At 33.2% G+C, this 20,711-nt stretch overlaps 5 protein-coding genes across 19 annotated transcripts in view; 2 read left to right on the top strand and 3 right to left on the bottom strand.

Moving 5' to 3' along the window:
* Positions 1–2,287: 2,287 nt before the first annotated feature.
* Positions 2,288–2,972, bottom strand: LOC109543623 (dynein light chain roadblock-type 2). The gene has a single exon (XM_019913434.2). It carries the CDS (start codon positions 2,857–2,859, stop codon positions 2,566–2,568), a length of 294 nt encoding a protein of 97 aa, XP_019768993.1. The 5' UTR covers positions 2,860–2,972; the 3' UTR covers positions 2,288–2,565.
* A 671-nt stretch (positions 2,973–3,643) lies between these two features.
* Positions 3,644–6,959, top strand: LOC109543622. Of its 3 annotated transcripts, none has more exons than XM_048665225.1 (4): positions 3,644–3,819; positions 3,901–4,100; positions 4,470–4,601; positions 6,665–6,959. In XM_048665225.1, the coding sequence occupies exons 1-3, from the start codon at positions 3,768–3,770 to the stop codon at positions 4,560–4,562; spliced, it is 345 nt and encodes a 114-aa protein (XP_048521182.1). In that variant the 5' UTR covers positions 3,644–3,767; the 3' UTR covers positions 4,563–4,601; positions 6,665–6,959. The 3 variants fall into 3 exon arrangements, with proteins under 3 accessions (XP_048521182.1, XP_048521183.1, XP_019768992.1); XM_048665226.1 differs by lacking the exon at positions 6,665–6,959 and adding an exon at positions 5,018–5,429; XM_019913433.2 differs by lacking the exon at positions 6,665–6,959 and having other exon boundaries at positions 3,645–3,819; positions 4,470–4,711.
* LOC109543621 (beta-1,3-galactosyltransferase brn) lies at positions 4,701–9,299 on the bottom strand. Its single transcript, XM_019913432.2, has 2 exons — positions 8,389–9,299; positions 4,701–5,173 (listed from the first exon to the last, which is right to left on the bottom strand). The coding sequence occupies exons 1-2, from the start codon at positions 9,168–9,170 to the stop codon at positions 4,855–4,857; spliced, it is 1,101 nt and encodes a 366-aa protein (XP_019768991.1). The 5' UTR covers positions 9,171–9,299; the 3' UTR covers positions 4,701–4,854.
* Positions 9,300–10,150: 851 nt separating this feature from the next.
* On the top strand, positions 10,151–11,004 carry LOC109543619. Its single transcript, XM_019913430.2, has 2 exons — positions 10,151–10,358; positions 10,415–11,004. The coding sequence occupies exons 1-2, from the start codon at positions 10,313–10,315 to the stop codon at positions 10,882–10,884; spliced, it is 516 nt and encodes a 171-aa protein (XP_019768989.1). The 5' UTR covers positions 10,151–10,312; the 3' UTR covers positions 10,885–11,004.
* Positions 11,005–11,751: 747 nt separating this feature from the next.
* The window catches only part of LOC109543617 (early endosome antigen 1), a 45,629-nt gene continuing 36,669 nt past the window's right edge, over positions 11,752–20,711 (bottom strand). For 11 of the 13 annotated variants that reach the window (XM_019913424.2, XM_019913423.2, XM_048665220.1 and 8 more), the window contains 14 exons: positions 18,958–19,059; positions 18,613–18,860; positions 17,315–17,597; positions 16,621–16,925; positions 16,354–16,562; positions 15,878–16,133; positions 15,643–15,791; positions 15,392–15,549; positions 15,152–15,334; positions 14,797–14,954; positions 14,006–14,572; positions 13,750–13,926; positions 13,565–13,689; positions 11,752–13,063 (listed from right to left, as the gene is read on the bottom strand). In XM_019913424.2, coding sequence (XP_019768983.2) covers positions 12,822–13,063; positions 13,565–13,689; positions 13,750–13,926; positions 14,006–14,572; positions 14,797–14,954; positions 15,152–15,334; positions 15,392–15,549; positions 15,643–15,791; positions 15,878–16,133; positions 16,354–16,562; positions 16,621–16,925; positions 17,315–17,597; positions 18,613–18,860; positions 18,958–19,059 — 3,162 coding nt within the window. In that variant the 3' untranslated portion in view covers positions 11,752–12,821. The remainder of the gene's footprint in view (positions 13,064–13,564; positions 13,690–13,749; positions 13,927–14,005; positions 14,573–14,796; positions 14,955–15,151; positions 15,335–15,391; positions 15,550–15,642; positions 15,792–15,877; positions 16,134–16,353; positions 16,563–16,620; positions 16,926–17,314; positions 17,598–18,612; positions 18,861–18,957; positions 19,060–20,711) is intronic. The other 2 variants (XM_019913425.2, XM_019913426.2) reach the window with 2 other exon arrangements.

The following is a 20,711-nucleotide window of genomic DNA, read 5'->3' as shown; positions in this document are numbered from 1 at the left end:
TTTTTGGAAAAAACCCAGAAAAAATTATTAGGGTTTTGTCCAAAATTCGATGCTGCAAAAAGTTTTTCAACAACTTTTGCACGCGGTTGAGAAGGAAAGTGTTCCAATAAAAGTTATCTTATAATTTTTCACACAAAATACCTGGATATTGTCAGTATTTTTAAGTCAAGTTACAACTAATGCGTTTTTTGCGTAGAAATAATTGCTTAATAAAAATTTTACTAAAACTGGAGACCTGAAATTTTAAAAAAACTTCAACAATCTTTAGAGGGATCACGGCGGCGAAGTTTCCAAATAATTTTTTGCAAATTTTAGCTCTGATCGTTTTTTCAAGATAATTTTAAATACTGTCGGAAAAAACTGAATAAAATTATTTGGTTTTTGTGCCAAATTTGAAGCTGAGAAGGGTTTTCTAAAGTTCCCTGCAAAGCGATCAATGAGGCAAATTTTCTAACAAAAGTAATATTATGATTTTTGGCCGAAAACACTACATTATACTAAAAAAGAAGAAAATTATCAGTAAATAATGTTTTTAGCACTTTTGATTGAACACTTTTAGTTCTGTGATCGGTTTTTGAGAAAACCTTAATGACTTGTGGAAAACGGGACAAATCTAGCTTCGCTTTTGTCCCGAATTCGACGCTGAAAAAAGTTGTAAAATTCTTATAAAGCTATAAATTTATCTTGTAATTTTTCGCGTAAAAGACCCGCAGATCGTCAGTATTTTTAAGTGAAACTGTACAAAATAGAGCGTTTTTGAATAGAAAGAAAAGTACTGAAAATTCAGTCAAAACTAAAAAAACACATTGTTTAACAAACTCTACAGTCTTTATAAATTATTACAAACTTTCGCTTATTCTGTTCATCTTTTCATAGAAAATTATTTGATTTTTGTCCCAAGTTCGAAGCTAGAAAGGGATATCAAAACTTTTTACAAAGCGGCGAAGGAGACGAGATACAAAATTTATTTCATAATTTTTCGCGAAAAATATCTAAAGATTGTCAGTATTTTTAAGTGAAACGTTAGAAAATTGAGCGTTTAGAAAAAAGAGTAACTAAAACTAAAACTGGAAAAATCTTATTAATAAATGGCTCTCAAAATAAATCTGTTGAGTTACTGCGCCGGTGCGTTGAGTCCACGCCACCTCCTAAAAATTGACTGAGTTACCCAGGCCTATCAAGAACTGAGATATTTGCAAAAAACTTGATCAGAAGGACGGCAACAATGGTTTTCAAAGTAATCTACAATAACATTACGTAAATAGCTTGAAAATGAAGAAAACGAACATATGTTCCATAGAAAAATATTGTAAAACCCATTATTTGATACCTAGGCAAAAAATCCTTTAAATTTGCCTTGTTTTCTTAATATCCCCAATAACATTTGAGAAAATTTTTGGAAGGCCCTATTTTTGAAAGAAGAAAGGCCATCCATTCCTGTTCATTCTTTCAAGGGTACAAACAGGCAAGCCAGACAAAACCCCCTAATCAAAAAAGTTTATTGGCTAGGCCTCCCCTAAACTTACCTTCTCATCACGCCCTTAAAAGACTCACATTTCTATGAAACATCCTGGATATTGAACAATTTTTTTTTAATATACATAGCCTATTTATGAACATGAGAAAGAAACGAAGTACTGAAAGATCATGCCTTTTAGCACATTTCCAAAAGTAAACAAATAATCGAAAGCTAATGGTTTTTGCTTTGTTTACTTTGGCATTAAACAATATACAGAAGGATGATTCAAACTCAATAACATGACCTCTCATCAAAAGATGAAAATAAATCTCTCTAAATTAAATATATTTTTAGTTTTTTCTATACCTACTTAATTCAGAAAGTATACAGATATATAAATGTCTTTCTCATCATCCTCTCATCTGATCCTACTTGGAATGTGTAAATTATTATACACACGTTTCCAAAAGTATATTCAAACGAAAAAACGTTTCTAATTAAAATAAGTAAAAAATATTAAGTACGTACTGGAACATTAACCATTACACGTGCAATTAAATAAGTAGACCGACCGACCGTACCAGGTGATATAGAAAATACATATAGCAAAAGCAGTATAATGCGATTTCAGAATCATTTGATTAAAGCAGTAGCGAAAAATAAATCCAACACTTATGGAGAAAATGTATTGGAACAGTCAAAAACGACTCGAGAAAATTGCCAACAAGTCCCTAAAAAAGACTTCTGCTATGTGCAAAAAGGGCTTAGGGTTACGACTGTTGCGCCAATAAAAATGTGACTAGGAACCGAGTATCTGAAAAAGGTATGTTCGTATAAGAATGTATTATAATTGCAAATATTAAAAAGAATCACAGAATATGGTAGATAAATATCTAGATTTATGCAACACCTTGACAAGCCACTAGATTTACATTGAGTAGGTAAAAAGCGACTAAAATAACAATGTATTATATTAGCTCAGTAATTAACTATAATATTAATAAAACATTGCATGTTAAAAAAACAGAATTGTGATCTAGTCTTGAGTTGTCGCCACTCGTAGCTAGTAAAACACGTAATTGGAAACAGCCCTTTTTGTGGAAAGTTTAATCAGTGGGATTTTGCACTACTATCAATATGAACTCCTTGTCGGGGGCTACCATAATCTCGTGCTTCTTGGATCGAATCCGGAGAAATGTCAGATCGTTGGAGGGGTCCAGATCTCTAACTACACTCCTAGCTTTATCAGCTAAAGAACTAATGAGCCCCGCGTATTGAACCGTTGTAGTATTGTCTAAAGTTGTCTTAATGGGGATACCTTCAGAGTTCACCACTATGGTACCCACAACTCCTTTGTGGGACTGGATTCTTTTCATAGTTTCTTCCACTTCGTTAGACATTATGGACGGCTACTTTCCAAACTTTTGCTCTATTTGTGTATGTTTACTCAATAAAAACACTTCTAAATATTGAATGATTCACTCGGTTTTGTCAAGTATGACGTTTTCTTGCTGAAGTCCTCTTCTTAATAAAGCCGCAATCAGCTAAAAAATTGTCGAGAGATGGCGCTAAAAAGTTGAAGAACATTTAAATTTTAGGGGAATACCAAACGGCTTTCAAAAAATATATGATAAAAATATGCAAAAGCTTTGCATTTACGCGTATATATGGAAAATAAATTTCTCACTATAATGATTCATTTCTTGTATAAATTGAACGCTAAGATATAGTCGTGTAATAGTTCGGCAACTTATGAAATGTTATGTTATAATTGGCTAGAACGGTGGACAGACTCGGATGATAAAGTTATAGTAGCAGTAGTAAAAATATTTATTTCTTAAGAACGGGCTATCGACCCATCGGTTTTTCTGCCCAACATAAAATTATATTAATTCGTAAAATCGGTAATACATCACCCAGTGTTTTGTACGGCCATGTAACGAAATTTTGCAGATTTGGTGTATCGTAAATAATCACTTGCAATCTAAATCGACTTTTTAATGCGTATGTATATGTATTAATTCTAAACTTTAAAACAGTGTTTTTTTTACACTTTAATACTACGTACTGGATTTCGTTAATTTGTGGCTCTTTAACTTTTCAAACTAGTTACTCATGAAAGTATGCGAAATTAAACCGGTAGATGTGGCGCCTTGTGTTAGAATTGTATTAACGTGATATTAACATAGCTGTGAAACTAACCATACATTTGGTGATGTTTTCAAGTACAACTGAATTTTAATTTCGAATTTTCTTAATTTTTTTGCTAAGATATTAAGCAATTTAGTTTTTCAATTTTTAATTCGATATGTCCAACCACGGAGCTATAATGCAGACGTATAACCAGGAATTGGTAAAATGTAAACGCATATTATAATTTATTCAGAGCAGCCAAAATAAAGTTTGTACTAAACTGAAAATACAGAATTTTATAATTTTAGTCTTAGAAACTTTAAAAATAAAACGTGTCCAAGTGGCAGAAAGAATACATCAAGAGGAATGTGCAAAAGCCGAGTTGGAAAAGACTATGAGTGACCTGCAAGATAAGATTAAGCATTGTGATGATAGTCTAGAGCAACATAAATCGATATATGAACATTACAATAAAGTGATTGAGGAAGTAGAAACAGGATTTAAGAAGGTACAAAGTTCAAAAGTATTGAGACGCAAACTTAAACATTTACATTTGGTCACACCAAAACAATGTTTTGGGAAAGCGCTTGAACACAAATTCTAAATGTATAAATATACTTAATCAACATTAGAACAATTTACTTTAAATACTCATAATGTCAACAAAGGGCAACGCAAATTAAAACCTTTACTTTTAACACTCAACATTTGTTATAGTTAAATTGGCGGTATTTTTGCGCCAATAAACAGTATTCGTAATATTATCAGCGTTCGAATTTTCTATTGTTAATAAATCCCCTTGGATTCGATAGAAAATCCCTATAAGTGGGCGACGTATCGCATTAAAACTAGTGACTATTAATAATTTTATTTTCAGATTTTGGAAACCAGTAAAACCTTACTTCAAGTAGCACAGCATGAAGTGAATAAATTGAATATAAGCACAAATAGTCAAAATGAACCCATCTAGAGTGTAGGTTCTTGAGAATCCACAGAATATCCAGTAAAGGTATGTATTGTTTATACGTCGTTCTAAGTGCCTCGGAGAGATTAAACTTTAAGTAGAGAAAAGGAAATACTTCAAATGGATGTAAAACTATAAATGTGGTTGCTCTAAAATATTGTTTTATTTTATTTTATGTTTAAACTTGCAAGCTATGGTTATATATTAAAATCATATAATCCAAAAATGAACAACGCTACACAATGGATTTCATAGCAAAATGTGCACAGTAATAAAAAAAAACAATACATATGTTTAGTCAAGCGTTTCCTATACTTTTCTGCTCATTCCACACAGCTACCAGTTCCTGAGTATTCGAATATCCGTGCGATGCAACCACATAATCATATCCTTTTCTGCTATAAGATCTTTTGTAAAAGTGAAATTCTTCCGAGTGAAATGGCTCGATTTTCGCCTTGTAGGCCAAAATGCCCACGTAAATGTCGTCGAATCTAAAGTGTTTAGTGTATAAGCTCGCATAATACATGTCTACTAAGGCAGCGTTTGATAAAATGTAGGCACCGCCTGAGACATAAGCTGGCCACATATGATACGGATATTCATCCAGGGAAACATACCTAGAAAATAAGAAATGCTGAGTTTATATATTCAAACGATTATTTGTACAATTATATTGGCACATTAAAACAAAACACAAATCTAAAATATTTAAATAAGTTCTTCTACTGTTTTAATTTTTTTGAATTAGGACGCAAATAATAAAATTGTGTATAAGTCCATTTCAGTCTTCAGTCTATTTATTTTGAGAAACCCGAAGCCTATTAGCAGAAAATTTCCACACTTCTTCAATATAAGTAATTCCCCAAATATAAACGCGAAAAACCTGTAATTTTTAAGTGACATTGTTTTGTATTGGGTTGGGATATGGATTTGCCGAAAATATAACATTTAAAGAATGCGACCAGCATTGTCATTTAATTATTATACAGAAAGAGAAAGTTAAATTAGTTTAACATTTGCACCATACTGTATAAACTGTTGTATTATTTAAATTAACTTTCACACTCTCAAGCTTATGTGTTCGTCTCAATAATTAAGGTTTAGAAGGTAATTAATTAATTAAAGAATCGTTATCTGCAAAGACCTACAGCTTCTAATGATAAATGAAGAACTAAGTAAAATTGACGGAAAAGCGCAAAGCTAAAATAAAATCACACATCATCGCATGGCTTGAATGTGGAGCTGCCATTTAGGCAGCGCCTTCATAGCATATCAAGTTAAAAAGGCCGAAAATTTAATAAAAATCCAGAAAACCACTGATCCAAGGCATTTAATTTAGCATAAAAAATTATAATGCGCACAATGATCGGATATGTTTATTATTGACTGAGAAAGTTGTTTTGTTTACGGCGACCATCCAAACAAATTGATACATAAAACTTGCCTTTAGAAATATTGTCGTACGAACTGGAAATTTCTACAACATTGTCAACAAGAAAAAAACTGGAATCGAACGGAATCATAAAGGACAACCAAGCGAAGCAAACGATTATATCATCATGTAGGTTCTGTAGCTCGGTCCGTCAGGAATGTGATAAAAACTTCGACATCGCTCGGGGTTTTCTGAAAAGCTGAGCAAGTATTCAGTTTCTTACGGCCAACCAAGGGATTGGGACCAAGTCTCGATCTTTTGTGTCTTGTCGGGAATATTTGAGTGATTTGGTGCTCTGTCCCTAAGGAAATTGCGGCAGATTATCATGTTCGTTATCTGCAGGATTTAGTGCAAGTTTTCAACCTGGTGTGATCTACACCAGGTTGAAAACTTGCACTAAATCCTGCAGATAACGAACATGATAATCTGCCGCAATTTCCTTCATAGTGTGTTTAAGTGTTCAGTGTAAAGTTCATCTAAAACAGGATTAACGATTAGACAATGGAGGATAAGGCAGCTTGCGGAAAGCTGGTAAGAAGGATCTTCCTCTTGAACTGAGTAAATTTTGCGAGAAGCAACTGAAATTGTATGGGTTTCCTATTTCTTCTCCATTTCTTTAGTAATCTGAAATAATCTGGGTGTCTGATATACTAAAGATTGTTTTCTTTCTTTCCAGGTGCATCATGCATCTTTCGGTAAGTTTGGCATTACTTTGCCCCTGGTTGCCATGTAGATCGCCTTTAGCTTTATATGATAAGCTTGTATTTTATGATATTGTTGCATGTAATTATTGTTCGACGACGAACAACGAGGGAGTTTCTGGATTCTGGATTGAGGTTTTCAAATTTTCACTTTTTTTTTCTTTAAAATTAATTTTAAGTCAAACGCTATCCGTTAAAGAATTAACTTTTTCTTAGTAGTTTGTTTTTATACACACCCTTTACAAAGAAATGAAAAATTTTCTTACAGTCTGCTGTAAACTACACTTTTTATTTCAGGTCAGTTTGTGTTATTTATTGGTATTTTTCCTGTGTGAATTGCGCCCCAAATTAAACGATGTTGAATACGAACATCGTTAACCTTTAAACAGGATGGTTGGATTTTTCAATAGGAGTGGAAATGTTAAATCATGTTCAATGAATTTTTGTCAGGTTTTGCCACTAACTAGACTGTTTTGATATGGACATTGTCAATTTAAATTTAAAAACAGCCTTAATGTTCTGTTCTCAATACGTCTTGGATTGTTTCGAAAGTTGGTTTTTTCTGTAAATTAATTAATTTAATTAAATTGATAATTATTAAAAATCGTCCGTGGTGTATTAAGAAGCTGGCCTACTTATTTAAATCTCGCGTTGTTTTTACAAATTTTACATTCTAAACATGTTATTTCTGCCAAACGATTCATGATAGGGAATATTAGGGGCCAGGATTCTTTCGACTATTCCAGTGTTTGCTCGTCCAGATCTCTTCAGGCTGTACCAAGCCAGATCAAGATTATAATCAGACTAGCGGTTGTTCATCTACATTTAAGCCACTAAATGGCGTTGAGTTTTTTGAGGAAAAATCGGGATTTCAGGGAATTAGTAGATGGCAACCAGGGTTGTAGTTTCCATTTTCAAACATTTATGCTGGTCGCATGTGCAGTGTGCAATTTATATTGAGGTTTTTGCTTAACTTATATTGCGGTTTTTGTGCCATTCTTATTACCGTTTGTGCGCGATTATAGTGATGGTAGCTTTAAAGCCTCTAGTCGCGTAGAGAATATAAATTTGCGTGTTTTCCAACCGATTGTTTGCAAATTTAGCTTACTTCCCGCTCAGTTCAAATGATCGCAGTTTGTCATTCACCCCGTGGTTCCCAACAAACAAGATAGTCATAGAAAACAGTTTACCGATTTGCATTTGGTAGTTTGTGCAAGGCTACTTAATCTTAGACTTATGACAACAATGCAAAGCACGAAATTAATTAAGTATTAATGTAAAAACGTGGTTTTTACTTTATTAACATTCTTATTTCTAATGTGATTTTTCGGAAAAATGTATAAAAAGAATAAAACTGAAGGTGCCCCATTTTTTAACTATCATCTGGATATTAGAACTTCTTATAATCCGACTCTTATGTCCAAGCCTGAATTTTAACTTCGACGGTCAATATTTGAAATAAATTTTTGGTAGGTATGTAGACTTACATTTATGTAGACTTACAAGTGGATTGCATCAGGAAACACTGTATCAATTAGTTAATTCGACTTCTAAACCACCTAATTCTAATTAAAATGATTAGTTTTATTCTCAAGTGTTTAATGAATAATGAGTTGATCGTTATTATTGCAATTAAAGTTGAAACAAAATTTGAATATGAAAAATATTGCTAGCATAATGTATTCCGACAGAAACTTACCATTTGCTAATATAATGTCTGTGTGGTGAAGATTGAAAGGCATATCCTGTGTATAATCGCACATCATCATCTAAACTGAAATCAACACCTTGCAAGAGCTGCCTGTGTTGAATCAAGTTATGAATATTCCCCAATGGTTCTTTTAAATAATTGGGATAATTTGTGGGAAATCTGAGAAAACGCAATACATTCTTTGTAGAAACATAGTAGTCGTCATCAACAAACATGTAAAACTTTGCATTCTTGCAATACTTCATTACCCATTCAAACCCTGACATGGTTTTATACGTATTGTTAAAATACGAATCAGTGTAGTTCGCTTGTATAATATCCTTATATTTTTGAGATTCTTCGTTTAATGAGGCCTGCATATTGTCATCACTCTGCAGGCCTATAAGGAACAGTGTTCTAATTTCCACATCTGAAAATCGCTTCTGAAAGCCCCATGAACTTCTTATGGCCACTCTTCGATCGAAATTTGCTACACTTGACTTAATTAAATAGACTAATCTCAGATCTGTTACTCCTCTACATTTAGTATCACAATTCTTGTAGTAGTAAAAATTATAATTATTTATCGTTGGAATATTCGGGGTCTGGTTGTTTTTCAGTTGTATCACCAGTGGTTCGATATCTCCGTCGTAGGGATAATGAAAGTTGCTGAAAAAATCTTTTTCGAAAGCATGGTGAAACGCTCCGAAAAATAGAAGCACCAAGAAACATGTAATGAGGAATAGTATAATTTTTAGTTTTTTTATAGAGCGAAGGCTTATGGTGTACATGTTATCACATCATTATTCGAGATTTTTTGTGGGGTTTCATTTGTGAAAAATTAATTTAATTAAAGGGAATGCTTACATATTATTCACTAAAAAGTTAGGTTATATGTAAACAATCGGTTATGTCAGATCAACAAGACTATAGCGCGTTTGCCAGATTTGGCTAGTTTTTTTATCAATTGCTCGAAAATATATTCGCGCTATTTTTCAAATATGTATATTATTCTATGTTTGTGAAAAGGCCATGCTTTTAATGGAAAACAGTTAATCCACACAATGAATAATTGCAGTAGCTTGAGATAAAAACATTTAAGGATTATATGGATAAAAATTAATATATGAAAAACCTAAACACATTTTTCCGTCACCATCCTATCGCCAGAATGTTGCAATGCCAGAATGCATGCAATCGAGTTGTTTTTACAATCAAGATATTAGTGATATTGCGCTTTTATTAATAAAAATATGTTCTGGGTTCTACATAAAATTGTCTCATTCTATCTCTCTTTGATACCAGTAAAGTCCTATATAACTTCCCTCATCTTCAAAGAGAATTGATTTGCGTCGAAAGCGCTACTATCATCTCTTATTTTAATATCCGTAAATCCTTGTTCATTGTTTCTTTTCTCTTTTAGTCACTCTAGTTTCCCGTAAACAAAAAAGACTTCGTACCGATTAAATGTATCTTGCATTTCTCTTTGATATCGATAAATATATTGCTTCTTCATTTGCGAATGTGAATTTAGCAAGTGATTTGGTTCTCTCCATAGGCAGTTTGCAGTTGAATGAAAGTTCGAAATACTATAAATATAAAAGTAGCGGTGTTTTCAATAAAACTGCTCAAACTTAACTTAGGATGATTTTTTTAATGGAACTATTTGAATAATAGCTTTTTAATTTGTTATGTAATGTGTAGTGTCTAATTTAATATGGTGTCCCTGTAGTACGTAAATATGGTAACCAATGGCAACGCTGCATAATTCAACTACCGTCTGTCGTCTTAAATTCATAAATGTCAGTTGATTTCAATCCATTTAAAGAAACGTATTAAAAACATTTAGTTTAACGGTAGAATTGCGAAAAACTTGTTTTAGAGGAATTGCTATCGGTATAATTCTCCTGAGTGTCTCATTTCGTTTACAAAGATGAATTTTATTCATACCCCTGCTAGGAGCACCTTCAACGCTGAAAGTAAGTGGTTGAGGAACATCACTCAGTTTTTTGTGTGAATTTGGAATTTTTTTTAGATGCTCATAGCAATATTCAACGGAAAGCAGGATCCAGTGTACTGCAGACCAGAACTCCGTTTCAGGATAAAGCGGTGAATTGTCGTGCTCCGAATTCCACTTTTAAAAAACCTAATGCCGATATACCCACTAAGCAAAATGCTAAATCGCTCCACCGGCCTACGCGAACAGATACGGAAATCTTAGAAGATTTCTGTTACACGGACTATGACGAGCAATTCGAAGAATTGTACTCCATTCCTTTGAGCGAAAATGACATTTTTACTTTTCTCAACAATTATCTTGATGCAGAAACACCACCCCCATCCCCGAAGAGGCTTGCAGAACTTGATACCTCAGTAGAGGAACTTAACGATGAAGAGTTAGAGCCAAATTACAAGGATTACTTTGGAACGCCTCTATTCAAAAGTTCATTTGAGAATGAAACTAACTTGTTTAATATTCGCTGCCCAACACCTCCTGTATATTAGGCATTGTTATCTGTATTACCGTGTGTTTAGCAGATGTTAACTTTTTTGTGTTCTATAATAGCTGTGCATATTGATTATTTGTTTAAATTGCCTGTAATAAAAGGTGTAAAATGAATTATATCCACAATGTTCAAACATATTTCTGAAGGCATTGTGCAAAGATCCAACGAACCTAGTTTCCAAATCGAGGAAACAATTTTCTGACGAATCTACATGCGTAATATCAATATTGAGTATCAAAACAAACCACATGCATTTGCCTGAAGAACATTTCGTTGTAAAGCAAAGGAATGTTTTACAGAATTTCAGCTATTTTTCTTGAAAATTAATCACACGATCAAAAATACTACAAAAAATCTCGGCATACGTAGGAGCATTTTGTCCAAATCGAGTTACCAATAAAATATGTTTTTTAGATTTTTACATTTCAAATAGGTTGAATTATGGGTTTATCCAGGAAATTGTGGTTGAATTTTGTACAGGCATTTTACCAAGGCCATGTATTTTCGTAGATTTTAAGTTTGAATCTGTCCACACTTATTTCTACGTTATGTATATAATTTCAATAAGTTCGATTTGTTACAAGTTAAACCGCCCACTCACTTTTGAATTCATTCATTCAAGATAATCTAAACAAGTTTTCTGTCAAGGTTCTTAATTTAAATTGAATATTTGCTTTTTGAAGTTATCAAATAAAATATACTTTTTTAGAATTTAAATCTTTAACGCCCTGTATTTCCAAAACCGATCAATTTTTACGGTAAATTTATATTTATACCACATAAATCTTAATACGGGAAAACAATTCGATTTGTAACCATTAGAGTAGCCTATAATAATATCAACGATTTTTCAAGAAAAATGATAAAAAGTCAAATGTTCTTTATTGGTACTTCTAAATATATATACAACCTCTTGGACAACTGCAAAAATATTCACGTTATCACAAAATACTGTTCAAACATATATACAATCAACTTGTAGAGCTCAAAATATACAGATAAAATGTTCATTTTCACATGAGAATCATACATTTTCTTATTCTAAATCTTGGCACAAAGACGACATGCATTATGGACATCGACATAGCTTAAAATGCAACAACAAACTTTACAAGGATCGTCGTGTTGTTTTCTTCATTGAACTAAAACCCCCAGAAAAAGTCAGGGTTTTCAACAGTAATTGTATGGTATAAAATTCGTGCTAATAACATGTGAGAAGTGAATCTGATACTAATTACAGATAGCCAGAAAATTATCATTTTATGATATGCAAGTATCAAAATATAATAGGCTGAGATCAGAAGCAAATGTAAATCGTAATCTCACTAACCCTAACTAAAAAAATAGCCTTCTATGTAGAAAATACCAACAAAAGTTGTCCAGTTTTGGCATATTTCATTTTAGTAAATTATTCAAATGTGCACATAATTTCTTCTGATATAAGAAATTATAATGATTCTGTTGTAACAACATAATGCAATTTTAAATTGATCCGAAAATTAAGAAATACCCTTCAAGTTTTTTAAACAAGTTTAAACATTGAATTGATGAGTCCAAGAAAGTTCAATTAGTGTGAGCCCTGGAAATATCCCATAAAATTCATGCATTTTATGTTGTCACTGTCGAAGTATCACATTGGTCCTTATAGAAAATCAGTATTTATATTTTTACACGTTTAGAACCTAAAATTTACACGAATGGGACACAATAAACTTGATGCCACAAGTAAGAAAGCTGACGCATAAATGAAGCTTCATTTATAGTTCTTGTTGAAGCGCGTGCACTAAACTCACGTTATTGTTGTTGCGGTTCACCATTACATCACAAATAGCTCTAAATTGAGGGAAAATCCAGCCATTACCAAAAATTCCCTTAATCACCCACTTGAAAAAAAAAACAGATAGGTCAGTCATTGTGAATTCGCACATAATGTGTCTAGGGACGTAAATTTTCACTCTCAGACCCAGAATCCAAGTTAGCCTTCGCTTTGCGCAACACTTGACTCGTCTTGTGAATTTGTTTGCAAATTGTTTTTTCAACTTGTTTCTTCCTTTGATTGGCCAAGTTGAGCTGCGTGGCTGTCTCTTCTAACGCCCTCTTCATCCGCAAAAGTTTTCGCTTTAGCTCATTGTTCTCTTGTGCCGTTTCAATCGCTTTCTGGCAGCAATGTTCGTTACCTACACATACATAGATTTTATATAACACAACAAAGGAAAAGTATGGTTGTTTTTACACTAAACAAATAGTTTGATAAAATGACGATGTTTGGAGTGTTTGAAGTGTTACGAAAATTACTTTATTATATAAATGCTAATTGTGCAACTACGGTCTACATGTTTTATTTTTAAGCTGTTCACACTTCTTACTTCCACGTTACGTATATAATTTCGATTAATTAAAAATTAGATCGCCTATTCACTTTAATAAAATGCATAATCAAAAGATCAAAAACGTTAATTAAATTAATAACTCTACTCCAAACTCTACTCCAAGCTGGCTTATTTTTTAAATTTAAATTGAATATTTTGATTTTAATCGTTCACCAATTATATCTATGCCGTTTCTTCCATGCCGATTTTTCAATCTTACAGTCACTGTCCACTTTTGTTTAGTTCTCACATGTTTGTGGTGTTTACACTTGATATTGAATATTACCTCACATATAATAAATATTATACCTGAATCGTTCACTTGCAGCCCATCATTTTGCTCATCGAATATGCGGTTCATACATGCGGTGATTTCTATAGTCTGAAGTAAAGGTCTGGTGGTATTATTTCCATTGTTTTCGAGGCTTGAAAATCTGCAACAAAAACGTACATATTCAATTTGAAATTAAAAAAAAACATTATAGCAAACTTACCGTCCGTGGTCACTTTCAATACCCAAATCCGGTGAAGAATTAGCTTCAGCTCTTTCCCCATCTGCAATAGCAGGTTGAATGGCTGATCTTGACCGAGAGTCTGAGTTAAAAGCTAAGTGTCTTCCCTCTTCTTCGCCATTGTCTTCCGAGCTGTACGTATTTTGATCGGAATATTGTCTAAAACAGTTATCAGTTTATTAAGTACAATTTTTTTGTTTAGTAACTTTTATCGACTCAACTGCAACTAGTTACTTACCGCCTATAATAGGGTCTAGAAGATCCTACATTGGATGGTAAAGTGGCATTGAGCCCCAAGCTAAACTTGGTCGATTCGATATTAATTAGCCGATTGCGTAATTCAGCATTACAGCTTTCCAGCTCGCTGATTTTCAACTCCAAACTGCTCTTCTGCCTTTGCAAAGTTGTCACTTGTTCTCCATATTTCTCGGTGACTTCGCTAAGGCTCTTCTGAATATCCGTTAGTTGATTCCTGAGATGCTGTTCTTTTTGATGCGTTTTTGCTATCTCTGTTTCCAATGCGTGCTTTGATTCGCACAATTTCACTCTTTCCTTCTCCAGTTGGCAGTGGCTGATTTTGGTATTCTTCAATTGAGATTGTAAAGTTTCTATTTCATTGCGATGTGTCTGAATGGTGCTCTGAATTTCCAGTTCTTTCTCTTTATAGGAGGAAATGGTGTTTTCATATGAATATACCACCGATTTCAATTCATTTAGTTCTGTCATAAGTTGTTCAGCTTCATTTAGTTTCTTTTCTACATCCACTTTCCTGATATAATCCCGTGTATACTCCTCTTGGCGGCACCTGAGTTCAGACATTATTCGTTAAACATATATTTACAATTGCGATCTTAAAAATCGGAAAAGTGGTTGTTAAGAATGAAGAAATAGTTAGGCAAACGATGGAAATTATGCATATCATAGCGCTTATTAGTACAGGGCTACAAAGTTCTAGTATGCATTTATTTATTCAATGCTGCTAATTTTATAAACGAATAGTTGTTCATTAAGGGTAATAATTTAACTGACCTTAAGGCTTCTCGAGCTTCTTCGATTTCTACTACATACTTTTCTTCCACCGCTTTCATCTTGTTAGTAAACAATTCCTCTGCCTCTTTTAGTTTAATAATTAAATCTTCTTCATGTTTTACTCTCAAATCCTTCTCCAGTTCCTCCAATACTTTTACCTTAAACCAAAACTTTTTTTTAAATAACCTATTAAAAACTTTTATAGTAGTTTTTCAAGCAACAATTATTACTTTCGGTATTAGTTTCGATTCTAATATTGATTTAATATCAATTTCGCATTAGTTTCCACTAAAAAGATTTTGTAGAATTTGCAAAAAAAATATTCTTGTAAGTTGGCATTTAATCTAGAACTAACCTTCTCTCTAGCTGCAATAACTTGGTTTTGAGCGTCAGTCAGTTGATGCAAATATGTCTGCGATTCCGCTAACACCTTTTCTTTTTCCACCTCTAAACAATTAATCTTATCTTGAATTTCCTTATCTTTACCCGCCATAATGTCTTCGTAATGTTTTCTGGATTCGTTTAGCTCGTCGACAATCTATAAATTCCACAATTCTCTCTACTATTTATATCATATAACGAACCTACAACAAACCTTTTGTAAACTGTCCACTTTCTCTAAGGCACTATTTTTCTCCAATTCGGCTTGAATGAGTTTCTTCTTGCTTTCTTGCATTTGTGCTTCCAATTCCTGTAGTTTATGTTTGTACATCACACTGTTTGCAAAGTTTTCGTCCTGAAGCCTATCTACTTCTAAAATGCGAAAATTCATTTCAAAATAGCAATGTCACAGCATTGGATCTTATATATGGATCGCTATTTAACAATAACTTTGATAATACATACCTTCATAGACCGCTGCTATGGTCCGTCTAGAGGGTGTTAATTCTTGGAAACGATCATCGTCTTCACTACTCTGTCGATACTGGTCGCGCTGCAATCGAGAAACGGGTGTAAATGGTAGCGAGGCAAAAGGGTCCAATCCAATTCGAGCTCTGAAAAGTTGAAAATAACGATAGCTTCAAGATGTACAACATACATTTTCCCATGGGCGATTGAATTGCTTAAACATCGTATTTACCTAGAAACGAGGCGATCGGGTTCACTCCATGCTTCACTTTCGCTCTGAGTGTCATTGGCTTGCCGCTCTTTAATGGTTGAGACCTTGGGGGTGGACAACAGATCGTTCTTCCCCTCTGCATCGTCGCTTTCGCTCACCTGATCAACGTCGCTTTCCTTCTCGTGATGCAGACGATTCAGTTCATTATCACGCACTTGAAGTTCGTTTTTCAGTTTGAACACTTGCTCTCTCAAAGCCGTGATTAGTTGTTCGTTGCCTGTAAAACAAAAATTTTATTCCAAAAACAGTAGTGTCCTCAGAACCTCAGTTTTCAAAACTATGTTAAACTGCTCCTCAGAATTTGAAGTCAGGATTATTTAAATAAATGGAAAATAATAGTTTGAAGTTAAATATATTTTAAATACAGCACAAAAATATGCGTGAATGATCAAAATGAATGAACTTGAATTGAAGAAAAGTATTCAATAGATAATTACCTGGCTGTTCGCTAGTTTTCTTCTGTAGATGAGACTCATAGGTAAGCGAAATATTTTCCGGAACAATACTAAAGTGAGATTCCTCATCCTCGTCTACACTCTCAATGTGAGATAGTTCTTGAAATACGGACCCGTTTAACAAAGCCGTTATATTAGACAGCTGAGTAAGGCTCTGTTCCGGATTAACCATTAAACTCATTGTAAAAGACCTACGAAAAATCATTGCCCATTAAGACTGATGTTACGAATCTTGGAATAAATTTCTACCTGGACATATCCAGACTGTTGCTGATGATTTCTCTGAGCTTTCTGTTCTTGGCCAAGCCCAGGAAGCCCAAAACCGATTTGTGTTTGAGCAAAGAGTCCAGAAACATGGCAAGTTCCTCTAATCTGTTGCTTAACACAGAGCAGACCTCTTCCATTTCGTGGCGTAGCTGTTCGCTTTTGTCGAGCTCCGATTTAATCGTCTGATTTTCTGATTTTAAACTATCAAACATCGCCGCAATCGTCTCAAGTTCGGAGACGCGCTTTTCGAGAAATTTCTTCTCGTCTTCAGCAACTCTCAATTTATCCTATGGAAATATTTTGTTGGTTGGAAAAGGTTTGTTAATATCGAAATGAAAGCTTTTGAAACGGCTTGTTCCTCATTATAGTCAAAATACATAGTTTTTGAAACCAGGAGCCCAACTTAGTTGAAATAAAGTTGAGTGATGCTATCTGGCTCGCTATACAGCAACAGAGAACGTATTTATATATATTTTTAATATTTTTTGAATAGGCACTAATGTCGGTCTATTTTAAATTATTGTAAAAGTCCCTCGGATACAATAAAATACAATAAACGTATACTTTTCTTCGGTGACAAAAGCTCAGCAGAGGCCCAGATATATTTTTGTAATTTAAATAGTTAGCTAACTTGCGTGCCTCGTTATCTCAATAATTAAAGAAATAGTAGACTGACCTGTAATAATAAAATAGTCTGAATGTTTTTCTTCGGATCTTCGCCTGGTAAAGTGGCGTTCAAGCCCAAACGGTCAATCTTGTCTTTGAGCATTTTAATCTGAAAATCTTTTCCAGATACCTGTTTCTTCAATCTATCCATTTCAGGGGATTGTGCCATTTGATCTTGCGCCATTTGGTCTTGCTTTAGATACATTTTCTCAATCTCAATATTCCTGGTCCACAGTTCTTTGTTCATAAGTTGGTTAAGGAAGTATCCGTATTGTCGTACCTGACCATTTAATCTAAAAAAAGGATGCGATGACGGCGCAAATTCTCCTATGAGAAAACACTTATCACTACAAGACGATGAATGAAAGTTTATCAGCCGACAAAGAAACCGTTGAAATGTGTCCAGTGGAATTGAGAAGAATTATACCTACTGGAGCAGATGAAAATGAGCATCCAATATTTTTTTTTGAGAAGTTCATCACATGGGTAAAACTCATGCTAGTTTATAAATATGTCGGCCCTTGTGCAATGAAAAACCCAAATGGCATTAATTTAACGATATAATAAACATAAAATTAAAAAAATTGGTGATTCAAATCTAAATATTCAAGAAATCGTTTCGGGACTATGTTTGTCCAACTGTGCAATACTACTTGAAACAAAAAAATTGTCCCAATAAAAACATAACTGACCCAAATATAAAATAAAGTTTCTGTCTTTAAATGCAACTGCATTACTTCAACCGTTAGATCAGCAATTTATTAAGACGAAAATTAAAATAAATTAGATCAAGCGAAACAGACGTGGAAACTCGTGTTTCACCTGAAAAACTCGTGCACAGTCTTGGACTGATTAATCTAATAAACCCATAGATCTAAAAAATAATCTAAGACTCTAGGAGGGAAAAGTTTGATGCACAAAATATAGCAAAAAAACTGCGTCATCAGGTTTGCTATAATAGAAAATATCTGGAATCCATAATAACCCAGAAGAYGACAAAGGAARTGTTTTGATCAATACAAAATAGATCTGAAGAAAATGCTAATAAATGGAAATCTGAAGATATTGCCAAAACTATACCAACACCAACAGTCGTATTARTTTAATTGATAYATGGATTRAAAGATGACACAAAAACGAGCACATTTAAAATGAAGTAAATAAATAAAAATAAAAAACAATTATYCCAGATCAACTAGAATTAAATTTRAAGTGATATTAGTTGCCACCTTTTGACGAAAACTTTTCTTAATGTTGGCTAAGTCATCAGAATATTTACCMCTATTTTCCTGAAACTCTATATCTTACCTTCGAATTTCTAGATTTTTCTCTTCCAATTCTTGTTTGTAGTTGTTGATTTTCTTCTYGATTTCAGCAATCTCTCTTTCGCGTTGAGATGTATCCAAGTCTTCGGGCGATTGGTTACTAGAAAGAAGTTCAAATTCCAAATCTACAATGTTGTTTTCCTTCTCTTCCAGGGTGTTTAGCAGCTGATCGTATTGCGTCCTAATGTATGCCATTTGAGAGTCTTTTTCCTTGAGTGTCTCCACCAGAACCTTGAATTTACGTTTCACAGTAGTTGTTTTTTAAGTTTAAATTTACCAATCACAATCCATTTGTTCAGTCCTGATGCTGCGTGAATGTCAAAGTTACCTCAATTTTTGCTTCTAATTCTACCGTGAGCCTCTTATATTGTTCAACGATGTCCGCTTCTCCACTATCGAATTGCTGTTTTTCTTCGGCCATGCTGAATTTCTGACAACAGGACAACACAAGGAGTTAACAAACAGAAAGGATAAAGGGCGGCGGAAGGGACATATGGGGGGCGATTGTGGAAGTTCAAAGGAGGAGTCTTGATATAGCTTTAAAAAAAACAAGGCAAAGTTACAACTCAATTATAGAATTTGATTATTCGGCGGCCTTCAGATGAACGGTATTACTAAGAGAAAAAATTAATTGAACTATTATGTGAACTACTTTTCACGATTCGATGCGTGTTTGTAACTAAGAATTTATTGTTGTTTTGGCGGATTTTCCATATTTGTTATTTCAAAAGTTTTGTGTGACTCGTGAAACTTTTCCCCATTTGCGTTACTTGCAAGGATAATTGAATGCATCTTCGAGAGTGTTCTGCGGTGTTTTTAATAATTTTTCGTGGAATAAACATATTTCCTGATTATACGATCTCGTATGTTAAGTTTTGCATGTGTATACTATTCGTCATAATATATTTGTTTATTGCAAAGTTATCCAAATTACTTTTGATCTAAGCTAAGCTCAATTAGTAATGRAAAACTTTATTTTCTTAGTTCACAAGAAATGGTTGGAAATGGCATTTTAATGGTCTTTTTGACTAGATGTCTGTATACCTAAGGCCAGTAAACGTTAAAAGCCGTAAAGGTTAAAATGTTATTTTCAAAATCGAAAATATTTTTTTCATCAAACATATAATAATTTATTCAAATACAATACTTTATTGTCAAAAACTCCTCCTTGGTATTTTGCAATAAAATTGGAATATCAAAGAATCGGTTAAAATGTTATACAAAAACACATGCATGATATATTAAACAAATATTAAAATCCATTTTTTCAAACAGAAAAGCCATACACCGCCATTGATTAGAAAGCTGCTTATTGTGCCGTTATTGTAAGCCTTATTTTTTTATCATATCTAACAAACATGCCAATCTGCTATACTACCAAATAAATACACTTTTTTCATAATTGTAGAACAGATATTTAGGAGTTCGTTAGATTTCTCAAGAATCTTTTTACACAACTCGTTGAAAGTCAAAGAGTTTCGTAACTGGTATATTGTTGGAATATTATCAAAGGGTAAAGAGTTTTATTTTAAAAAGTATGAATTGTTTTGTCTGTGTTTACACTAGCAATATACGGAAGACGATAAAGAGCTAAATTTCAAGTTGCTCTATAATAGAAAATAATACGTAATTACTGGTATTGAAACATACATTTTTCTGTCCCTTTTCTAGCAAACTGGTCCGCGAATAAACACATATATTATTATATAAATATCATCATTAATCTATTACCACTAAAAAGCAATTCATTAATTTAAAAAAGCATAAATATTAATAAAATAGGCATTAGCATTTTTAGATCTGAATGTTGACCATATACCAATTTCAAACAAGTATCTACAGAATATGTATATTTAACATAAAACACCATTTGCAGTAAAAAATGATACAGTTCTTCCGTTAAAACAACTTATGTTCACTATTTGGTTTCCAGAGATGTTTCTATTAGCAAAATCGAGTCGTATAAATGCGTACAGTCAAAATAAATATAAAATTATCCAGATGTGAATAGTTTAACAAAAATAAACACACGATACTTTATCACCGTTAAAAAATTGCTTTGTATATGGATGCATACCTACA

Source organism: Dendroctonus ponderosae, unplaced genomic scaffold (assembly GCF_020466585.1).
Source record: "Dendroctonus ponderosae isolate FM_Combo_2020 unplaced genomic scaffold, Dpon_F_20191213v2 Dpon_F_20191213_3, whole genome shotgun sequence".
Lineage (NCBI taxonomy): Eukaryota > Metazoa > Arthropoda > Insecta > Coleoptera > Curculionidae > Dendroctonus > Dendroctonus ponderosae.
Note: the sequence above shows the minus strand (reverse complement) of the source record. Positions and strands in the feature narration are given on the sequence as shown.